This window comes from Schistocerca serialis, chromosome 5 (genome assembly GCF_023864345.2).
Source record: "Schistocerca serialis cubense isolate TAMUIC-IGC-003099 chromosome 5, iqSchSeri2.2, whole genome shotgun sequence".
Lineage (NCBI taxonomy): Eukaryota > Metazoa > Arthropoda > Insecta > Orthoptera > Acrididae > Schistocerca > Schistocerca serialis.
The window spans coordinates 174,343,762-174,355,833 of record NC_064642.1 but is presented as its reverse complement, the minus strand read 5'-3'; the positions used below and the strand labels follow the sequence as shown (position 1 = coordinate 174,355,833).

Sequence of the window (12,072 nt, the reverse complement as noted above, 5' to 3'; positions counted from 1 at the left end):
GAATGTAATTTATAAACTCACTAATAATTCTGGCAAATTGTATATAGGTCAGTCTGGCAGGGCAATAAGTACCCACCTGGAGCAACACCATAAAAGTTGAAAACTTAGAAAAGGAGATCCTGCTTTTGCAGACCACCTATTTAATGAAGGCCATAATTATAAGGTGAAACATGAAGCATTACGTCACACCCCACAAAGAAAGGAAGATGAAATATCTTAAAATAATGGAAATTAATAAACACATGTCCATCAATCCAAACTTAGTAATGAATGACCAGACACAGTTCCCTGACTCACCTCTTCTAATTGGATATACTATTCATAATCCTGTCCAGGCCATGTTGTAAATTACCTCTCTTACTCACGTGCCCCATTTCCTTTATTTCAATTACTACAGTTTCCTAGTTATGTTAAAAAATTTTGTACTTTGTATAACACAGCCACTTCACTCACCTGCTTAATATCACTATTCTACCTTATTTGTTTGCAATTTAGCATGTGTTAAAGACAAAATTATTTTTTTCGGCCACATCTTTGGAATAATTCCATTAAGTTTATTGAGCAATTGTGTTGTTCTATGTACAACAGCTGTAATTTATCTACAGCTCGTTAATTAATGTGTCACATGTTTTATCTTAGTTAAACAACCTTACATAGCATTTACAGTGAAATAATCGCTCATGTTTTATTCATAATTCTAACATTAACATTTTAATCCCTGGAAATGGAGATACACTGTCCATGCACTAATGTAAAATCCTTGGTCCGACAAAATTTCGCTGCACCACGTACTTATTTTTGTACCGAAGGATGGTGCAATAGCTGAAAACTGGTTCGTGTAACAAATAATAAATATTGTAGAATATTACACCAGTGTCATTCATATGTGTTTCATTCATAATGGAAGGCAGCTACGTCCAGCGGTTGACCGTGTCTTGTACTCAGTGGTATTATCAGCTTTAGAGGCCGGAAAACGAATACACGATTAAAATAGTTCTGCTGTCATCCTGTACCATTTTAGAAAACTCTCTCTGTCGCTACATCCGTAAGTGTTTCTTGTTTTCCAGAAGATGAGGCGACTGCCACAAAAATGTCTGTTGATTCAGACTTCGTTTGACTTGTGGGCCAAATATTCCAGTTGGCTCTTTTAAAACTACAAACAGAGGTTACAGCAAGTGTCCATCTCCAGATACCGTTGTCGTTTTTGTATAGCTTGTAACGCTACCGCCCTGCTCGGACGTACGGTAGCTCTATAAAGCCTGTACTGTAATAAGTTCACGGGCTTCACCTTATAAACAAGGATTTTAAGTACATTAGTTGACCGCGTGTACCTAATAGAAGCAAGATCGGACTTATACTCAGTCAATAACTACAGTGATGCATCAAGCAAATGTAAAGTATAATTACTCTTTCGCATGGACAAGAAGTACACACAGTAGATGCTACCTATAATTAATAATTCGGTCGCCAGCCTACTTAGGCAATGAGTGAGTTTTTCCTTGTACAAGTGGGTGCATGTACAAGCATAACTACACGTAGTAACGTTGCCTTATATGGCAAAGTTTGGAACCAAAAAAAATCCACTGAACTAAAGTTTTCTCCTTTTGTATTAATTTGGACGAGCTAAATTTACACAACACCAAACAGTAATGATTACTACGAACTGCATTTTGTATGTTGAGCAGACTGAAATCGGGCATAGATTGCCCTAGCATCGACAATCTTGAAAGTACACACACAATATCACTATTAATGATGGAAAAACACTAATACACTTAGGATTAATATAGACTTAGCTTTACTGGTCAAATCGGATCAACACATTTCAAGGTTTGAAAGAATGGACAAGAGAAGGGGTGGGGGGGGGGGGGGGGACCCTGAAACTGTTATGGTCGTTAAACTGAAACTATTAAGTACTGAAGGCAAATTAACACTCAAAATTATCAATCCATGGATAACTACTCTTTTGTCTTACTTCTGAATAATCTAACTGTCATTATTTCTGTCTCAAATTAATTAAATAACATCGCTAACTCAATCCAAAAGACTCTCCTCCAATTTAGTCATGCTTTTGTTCTTTACCAACATTTGCAATAACACACAGAACTTTAGACTCCTTTATGGCATAGATTAATCTGCTGATAATTTTCATTAATACTAACATTAAACTTTCAGTTCAGAATACTCGGGTTGCACAATACGAGGTAAGGACCCTGTCTAGGTCAGTGATCAAGATAAGTCACGGCTAAGGCAATGCTGGTAAAAGTCACGCTATTATTGAACAGTCAGAAACATTTTCGACACTGGTCCACACAGATACACTTCTAAAGATGAAATAAATGTTTGACCTGTGCAAGTCGGTGCGGCGGATGGCGGGCAGCGAGATAGCGAGAAGCATGGCACACATGCAAGCACGGCTAAGGCTCTCACTGCAGCGGCACTTTCCTTCTTCTTAGCGTCGTTATCTTTCCAACTTTGTGCCTCAGAATATAGCCATGCCAAGTAGTCGTCGGAATCGGTTCATCCGAGGCTCAATGGAATCTACTTTTCCTGGGTAGCCTCCTCGGTACAGTACGTGTACTTCCGAACGATGCCCAACTCCGACTGTTGCTCGCCTCCGACTGTAATACTGTGCCCGTTGTGCCGAACCGCGCCAGTGTGCGTTTTCCCGCCTCACCTGCCTCCACCTTTTCCCGCACCCCTACAGGTAGGGTATTCACCACAGGTTTTCTACTACACTTATCCTAATGCATTACCTACGTATGGACCAAGTGTATAAATTACAATTTTCACATCTTACAATAGTTTTAACGTTAAATACACTTTCCTTTGATTACCACATTATTTGAAATCTAACATAAATAATAATATTCATTTCAAAAGTTGCTCACAGTCTCTTTAACATAACGATACGAACCGAAAAAAAAGTTCAAAACATTGCTTACATTAATTTATCTAAATTCATAAAGAAAAAATTTATTATATGTACAGTTGTCGTTACAAGCTGTGTGTCGTGTTGCTGATGAACTGAACGACTGTATCAACGACTTTCATTTTTTTTTTTTTTTTTTTTGGTAAGCGATCGAATGGACGTGATTTGTAAACCAACACACCTCTTCTCCGTATTGTACACATTCTGTCTACTGACCATTTCCGTAATAGCTCTGGTGTTAGGAAAATCTCAACACATGGAGGAAGTACGGCTGTCTCACTACCCTTGTCTTTAGTTGTAGTAATTTGGGCTATTTTATGCGGTATAATCGCATGATTCTTCTTGAAAGCGTACACATTTCCAGCAGATGCTTTAAACTTTTAGTCCTACCTCCGTTATGGCATGATAGCCCGAATACTGTATATTAACGATGTGAATCGTCATCTTTTTCACGAACTAAATCCAACTCTGCCCGAACAGGCCATGAGGCCCAACGCTGCCGACTGGTCGGCGTGTCATCCTCAGCTCACAGGCATCACTGGATGCGGATATGGAGCTATGTCAGTTTACGAGACCGGAGCCGCTACTTCTCAATCAAGTAGCTCCTGAGTTTGCCTTGCTAGCCAGCCCGACAGTGCTTTACTTGGTTAGTTTGACAGGAACCGGTGTTACCATTGCGGCAAGGCCGTTGGCACTTTCTACTGAAGGTGTTATTAAATTTATATAGACAGATTGTGTTCATTTGGAAAGCTTTTTTCATAGGAATCCTGGTTTTCATAGCATCTAAACCACATGCAAATATCTCTTTTTTTGTTTTAATAATCTAAGGCTCCCCTTTACGGTCCTTTCCAGTTTTCCCAAAGGTGATAGCTCCACTGTACAGTACTTCTCGCTCGAGTATAAAGCAGCTGAAGTGGAGCGGAGCGAGTGACAAACTGACGATACGCAAACTGACGATACGCAAGTGTTTTTAAAAACTGTACTTCCAGCAAGTCACAACTGGGTGCTGTCAAAATAATGGCCGAGAGCTTCGCACGGAATCGATTCTGGGACTAAGGTATTGTACGTGTGCTTTTTTTCTCTCCTTAGAATGCGAGGTCCAACTGATGAAGTTTGCTTGTCAGGGGCATTACGCATTGCTCTCTGTGTCAGGCACCCTGTTCATGACTGCCACTCATGCAGCTCGACTGCTGCACGATTACGTCACGCGCGTGTACTGCGGGTTGCAGCCGGCGAACGGCAACCCTAGCTTTGCTGGTTGCCGTCGGCGCCTCGGAAAATAAATTACCGGAAGTCAGGGTTGACAAGGCTGATAACACCGAGCGCCCATATAAGTGCGACCGTATCTGGTAGCGCCGCAACTGTGCCTCGGGCTCATGCACAGGCAACTGCACTGATCAACTCAAGAGATGTGTCGTTACAGGAGTAGGCGGTGGTGTTGAAAGCATCGGTGGTTTGGAAAGTTTAAATAGTCGTGATGTTGCTGCATATCGTACATTTAAGATTAATTAGGTGCATAGTAAGGATATTTATACATCCTATTTTAGGTCTAGTAGGTCTCTTGTTGTTAGGATTGCTGAGTACTTAGCTAGAGGCTCTTCAGGCGATAGCCCCAAGTTTCCGACGGAATCGATGCTGAGGTTCTATAAGTGCACTGAAGGAAAAGGTCTTGCTTGCACGGTTCCAATTATTATTTATTTACCAACGACATGTTCTGCCTAATTCAGGCGTCTTCAGATTGGCCTATAAACACACACAAATACATTTAGTTAGGAATGGCGTGAAACCTTTTGCAAAATTGGGATAGCAAGAAACTGTAATAAGATTTACTGATATTACATGGTGTTAGGCACATGAGATACGGGGCATAAAGAGCACCACAGCAAACAACTGCCCTTGTCAAATATTCTAAAACATTTCGCGGTGTCCTATAAATAAGTAGAATGGAATATAGCCGAAAAATAGCCAAATCCGGCGACGAGCTTTATAAAATGACCTTTTTTAATAATATGAATATTTCTATATGTGTTTGTAGAGAGAGAGAGAGGGAGATTGATTTTTTATTGAGATTTTTACTTTAAGTCGTAACTGGTACCTGAATTTTGGTTGCTGCCTCCTTGAATGATCAGTTTCTGAACCAGTTGGTGACGTATTACAATTTGTAGGAAGTTATTGTCCTGTAAGGTTTAATATATGACTCTGTTAGTTACTTGTCTGTATTGAGGATAGCTTTGAGCCCAAGTTTTCGTAGCTTTCCATACCTAAGGGACCACTGTTGTAAGTAAATAGGATCAAACAGCAATCTGCTTTCGTGAGAAAAAGAGACTGCTTAGCACAAAACTTCCTTCAAACTACACGTCCAGCTACATCAAAATTGGTCAGTGGAGTTCAGCACCGTACTATTGTACAAGAACATAATCGAATTACTGAAATTAAGAAATTATGAGAGGTTATTACTTATTGAATGAAATCTATAGAGAATGCATTTCTTTTCTCGTATTTTAGTGAACTTTGTACACTTACAATTCTGTCGATTGATAGACGACGACAATCAAGTTCATCTCCTTTTCCAAAAACAAATTATTTCTATTCTTTACTTCTAGAAAATTTGTATACATAAATGTTTGGCAACTCTTACATATACTTTACTCGGTTTTATCACTAAAATATCAATTTTCATTAAAAGTAACAATACGTTCTGAGTGACGGCCTAGCAACACGTCCTCTTTCCACAAGATACAGATTAACAGTTCTCTTTTTTTAATAATACAACTTTTTTTTTTTTTTTAGAGTCCGTAGTCAAAGATTCACAACTACTATCGTTGCGGGGAATGCGCGCTAAAGAGTTTGTTGCTGTCCAGCTGCGCTTCACTTCACTTCAAGTACTTTTTGAATCAAATTTATATTTACGGTATTTACATACATTAATGAGCTTCTCAGAATAAAATCAGGCACAAATTAGTTAAAAAAAAGGGGGCCCGTGAGGCTCATATAACATTACAGCTGGTAACATAAGAACTCTGTGGTCTTAAAAAAAAATTTCTTGCAGTTCTGCTTGTTGGTGTATTTTTTTGTATGAATCAAACTTTAAATAAGTGTACTAACGCTTGTATGATGAAATGGAAGGTTTTTCTCAATGTAACCTTGAATAAATGTTAGTTGTAAGCTGATTGTAAGTAAACATCCCGGCTTAGTAAGGGCGTTGCGATATTGTCAGAGAGTACTGTGAACTGGCAATTGCATTATCGCTGGGCGCGCGAGGTAGCCAGCGGTTTCGTACAGTGCAGGGCAGAACGATGGGGAGAGTGGCACTCGAGTGGGGTCGCGTTGCAGCATTTTTTGTTGAGAAATGCTCGCAACGCAGTGGTGCTAAAGTATGTAATGGCTCGGCGTTCATTTGGAGTGGACGGACGCAGTATATGGCAAAGTGTAACTACCGTAAGAGGATGCAAATTAACATGAAAAACACTATGCGCCCAGAATCTTTTGTTATGGAAATTCAAGAGGAACAGCCTGTGTCAACGAACAACGCCTAACATTGCACCGCGACGTCTCAACCTGAACTCAAATCCACTTAATGACTTGCTCAGACTTGCATGCGGCTAGCCAGCGTCGTAGTTCATTTTTTGCGTCTATAATACCGTGTTACACCAAAGCGATGACCTTCACTTTTACCTAAGATGAAATACCTAAGCAGGCTCCATCCTATCCATTACTGATGATTCGAAAGAGTCCTAATATTCCAGAAACTATTACAGTGTTTTTATTAAAGGAAGTACAGTAAGTGAAATTCCCGTAATTTGCAAAACAACAACTGACGCAAGTACATCAGTGTAATCAACAGAAATCTGAGAGACAGTGCTCAAGAAAGTAAAATGGAGCAAAATAAATCTTACTGTTGTAAGTTTTGTCATAAAAATATATGTTACACACCATGAAAATAGGAGAAGAAAAAGACAAAAATAACCGATTGCCTTGCTGAGGCATGCGACGTAGTCCAATGAACGCAAGACAGGATCGGGGCTACGTAGACGAGTCACCAGGCAAACAGGTCGGAGGTGTAGTTACTCATACCCGGACTATGCACATAATACTCGGTATGAGAACACAGCAGCGTGCGTCAACTGTCCATAAGTCACAGCAGGTGGCGTCAGTGAGCTGCGAGTTAGGGAGTATTATTTCATTGCTAAATATAGGCAAGGGTTAAATAGCAAATCATGAAAGCTATTTCAAGTCATGTATAAAATTAATGTATCGAAATTGTGGTTAATTAACGTACAGATATGGGCCAAAACAAGAAAATTGCGTCCCGGGTGCTGAGACGTAAAAACACACAAATGGTGATGACAATCGTCATAGATGGACGCAAATGGTAAGTGGTGGTACAAATACAAGGGAGTCTGAAGCTAAAAGTGAAAACTGGAATAAAATTGGAGCATTAGATGCTAGAGACCTAAAATACTACCAATGTGAAAATCCTAAGACACTCCATACAAAACAAATATAGAACCATTTCTTTAGTACAACCGCAACTTGGCGTCGCCATTTCCGACGGCCCCAGGGACCGTGTGGGCGCCTTTTGCCGTAATTGGAAGAGCGTCAGGAAAGACATAACATAGTACAGCACCATCATTCCCAAAACCAACACAACTGTCATGTACACCACAACTTACCACTGTCCACAGCCAGTACATCTTGATCTTATTCCACTAAGCTCTCTCCCATCCCGTTCTTCATCAGTTACCGTAAAAGAGCCATAATTTCACAATGATCAGCTTCGTCATCATCAGCAGCAACGCTAGCACCATCGTCACAATAAACACCACAGCCTGTACCATCGTCTGCACTACTATGAAACCTAGTGCCTTGTCCATCACCAGCACCTCCAGCACTACCAGTACTGACAACACCAGCACAAACAGCACCAGCACAACCAACACCACCATTGACAATAACTACACCTCCAACTCCACCTTGCAATCTCAAGGGCAGTACCACAATAATAGGCTCCTGGAGTACACTCATATGTACCTGTTTCTTGAGACCCACGAACAAGTCCCATTCTTTCGCACTAGGAAACATTGCAAATACACTGCACAGACACACACACACACACACACACACACACATCATTTAGGCAGCCACAGAAAAACAGAAAAAAAAGGGATAAATCATATGCTGAATAAATTGACATAACACCCATCCACAGTCGATCCTCGCAACTGCCCCACACTAGTCCATGTTGACGTGCCTCTTATCTGAATTTCCAGACCACCTGCACATTCCTACTTTATGCACAAACACACAAATTCCTAAACTCAAGACACCCTCCTGGGAAACACATAAACACACATCTCACCAAGACATTACTAAAATAATTCCTACGAAGGGCTCTATTGACATGAAATCCACTGACTGCGACCTCCACAACAAGCAACACCACCAATTCTCCTCTCTTGGTATCCATGCCACCCTCACTTTCTTTCTGCTCTGACATTTCAAAATGACCACTAACCGACACTGTCAAAATTGGTATAGGTTTATGTGAGAAATAAATGGCACTTATGATCCAGATATTTGTACTATAGTCTTCATACATATCAACAAAGATCCCCACTCACCAAGCCCATCTGTTTACCGAACCAGTTGCCACAATTGACCAATAATCTTTCATACACCTCAAATGACTTCTTGTTGTTGTTGTGGTCTTTAGTCCTGAGACTGGTTTGATACAGCTCTCCATGCTACTCTATCCTGTGCAAGCTTCTTCATCTCCCAGTACCTACTGCAGCCTACATCCTTCTGAATCTGCTTAGTGTATTCATCTCTTGGTCTCCCTCTATGATTTTTACCCTCCATGCTGCCCTCCAGTAGTAAATTGGTGACCCCATGATGCCTCAGAACATGTCCTACCAACCGATTCCTTCTTCTAGTCGTGTCACAAACTCCTCTTCTCCCCAATTCTACTAGAACGCCAGTTTTCTTTCTCCTGATAACGATGTCCTCTTGAGTAGTCCCCACCTGGAGATCCGAATGGGGGCTATTTTACCTCCGGAATATTTTACCGAAGAGGACGCCATCACAGAAGAATAACTCAAATCCCAAACCATCCCTTGCATCCATTGCCTATATTTCAATCAACACCACACTTGTGAATGTAACAACCACTCACTTATTCACACTGTAAATACAATCACAAAGAAAGTCCCAACCCTAAATTCCCCCCTTTCCTCTTATAACTCCAACAAGCCCCTGTCCCACATACTCTCACAAATTTTAAACCACCTCTCCTCTGTTTACATTCCATCTGTTTATTACCCTAGCCCTTCTAGCAGCTCCCTTTGCCCATTTCTGGTAACTGAAGATATAATCCACTTCATAACTACGCCAGCAGTTGAAAAAGTGTCATGATGATCTCTCCTTCATAACACAATAATAATAACAATTTCCATGACTTGCGTGGAACATCATCGACACAGGTATAACCACACAGGGATTTCAGCCATCAGATTTGAAAAGTTTGTCCATCCCAGCAACAGTGTCCATCTTATTCTGAGTGGGTGTGGCATCATTTGAAGTAATGGGTTCCAGTGACATTTTTTTTCCAACTCAGCATAAGCATCAGTCTAGATTAGATGTAAGCTGGTGTAGCATCAATAGCACTTAGAACAGAAGAAAAGTAACATTTTGTAAGTAATGCATGAAAGTATGAATTAATATTGGGAATGTCAAACCATATCCATATGTGTCATAAGACTCTTGTGTGAAATACCAATACAAGTATTATACTCAAGGGTGTGTCACATCCTGGGAGGCTGGGGAAATGATTTGTCCTATTACACATCTCTATAATCTGATCCATATTTCCAAGAATAAATATGATATTTTCATAGCATTCATTCTTGGGAGTTCACACTATGGGCCAATGTCACCGCAATTTTTTTCTACAGAGAAAAAACATCCCATAAAACTACATAGTAACATGCACACACACACGCACACACACACACACACACACACACACACACACACACACACACACACACACACACACACACACACACTATCACACACACATGATCACACACACACACACACACACACAAACACACACAGATGGGACATATACGTTTACTTTTTGTAGCTGCTTATGGAATGGCAGGCATACCTACCATCTCAATGCCTTATATCTCATTTTAAAATTTTGCAATAAACGAAAGCGTTATGTTAGACCAACGTCTTATCATCCATACACACAGGGAGAAAGAGAAATAGAGAGAGAGAGAGAGGTGCATACTTCCGTTTATAAAATTCGCCTCATAATACACCACTGGCCATTAAAATTGCTACACCAAGAAGAAATGCAGATGATAAACAGGTATTCATTGGACAAATATATTACACTAGAACTGACATGTGATTACATTTTCACGCAATTTGGGTGCATTTTGTTGTTCTGGTCTTCAGTCCTGAGACTGGTTTGATGCAGCTCTCCATGCTACTCTATCCTGTGCAAGCTTCTTCATCTATCAGTACTTACTGCAACCTACATCCTTCTGAATCTGCTTAGCGTATTCATATCTTGGTCTCCCTCTACGATTTTTACCCTCCACGCTGCCGTCCAATGCTAAATTGATGATCCCTTGATGCCTCAGAACATGTCCTACTAACCAGTCCCTTCTTCTTATCAAGTTGTGCCACAAACTCCTCTTCTCCCCAATTCTATTCAATACCTCTTCATGAGTTATGTGATTTACCTATTTAATCTTCAGCAATCTCCTGTAGCACCATATTTCGAAAGCTTCTATTCTCTTCTTGTCTAAACTATTTATCGTCAACGTTTCACTCCCATAAATGGTCACACTCCATACAAATACCTTCAGAAACGACTTCCTGACACTTAAATCTATATTCGATGTTAACAAATTTCTCTTCTTCAGAAACGCTTTCCTTGCCATTGCCAGTCTACATTTTATATCCTCTCTACTTCGACCATCATCAGTTATTTTGCTCCCCAATCAGCAAAACTCATTTACTATTTTAAGTGTCTCATTTCCTAATCTAATTCCCTCAGCATCAGCCGACTTAATTCGACTACCTTCCATTATCCTCGTTTTGCTTTTGTTGATGTTCATCTTATATCCTCCTTTCAAGACAGTGTCTATTCCGTTCAACTGCTCTTCCAAGTCCTTTGCTGTCTCTGACAGAATTACAATGTCATCGGCGAACCTCAAAGTTTTTATTTCTTCTCCATGGATTTTAACTCCTACTCCGATTTTTTCTTTTGTTTCCTTTACTGCTTGCTCAATATATAGATTGAATAACATTGGGGAGAGGCTACAACCCTGTCTCACTCCGTTCCCAACCGCTGCTTCCCTTTCATGTCCCTCGACTCTTATAACTGCCATCTGGTTTCTGTACAAATTGTAAATAGCCTTTCGCTCCCTGTATTTTACCCCTGCCATCATTAGAATTTGAAAGAGAGTATTCCAGTCAACATTGTCAAAAGCTTCCTCTAAGTCTACAAATGCTAGAAACGTAGGTTAGCCTTTCCTTGATCTTTCTTCTAAGATAAGTCGTAAGGTCAGTAATGCCTCACTTGTTCCAATATTTCTACGGAATCCAAACTGATCTTCCCCAAGGTCGGCTTCTACTAGTTTTTCCATTCGTCTGTAAAGAATTCGCGTTAGTATTTTGCAGCTGTGGCTTATTAAACTGATTGTTCGGTAATTTTCACATCTGTCAACACCTGCTTTCTTTGGGATTGGAATTATTATATTCTTCTTGAAGTCTGAGGGTATTTCGTCTGTCTCATACATCTTGCTCACCAGATGGTAGAGTTTTGTCAAGACTGGCTCTCCCAAGGCCGTCAGTAGTTCTAATGGAATGTTGTCTCTCCCAGGGCCTTGTTTCGACTCAGGTCTTTCAGTACTCTCTCAAACTCTTCACGCAGTATTGTATCTCACATTTCGTCTTCATCTACATTCTCTTCCATTTCCAGAATATTGTCTTCAAGTACGTCGCCCTTGTATAGACCCTCTGGGTTTCCATCTGAGCTATTGATATTCATACAAGTGGTTCTCTTTTCTCCAAAAGTCTCTTTAATTTTCCTGTAGTCAGTATCTATCTTACCCCTAGTG

The 12,072-nt window shown here is 40.3% G+C and overlaps 1 protein-coding gene across 1 annotated transcript in view; it reads right to left on the bottom strand.

Annotated features, from left to right (window-relative positions):
* LOC126481826 (WAS/WASL-interacting protein family member 3-like) overlaps positions 1-12,072 on the bottom strand; it is a 56,218-nt gene that overhangs the window by 21,642 nt on the left and 22,504 nt on the right. Inside the window, exon 2 of the mRNA XM_050105785.1 lies at positions 7,768-8,024. Coding sequence (XP_049961742.1) covers positions 7,768-8,024 — 257 coding nt within the window. The remainder of the gene's footprint in view (positions 1-7,767; positions 8,025-12,072) is intronic.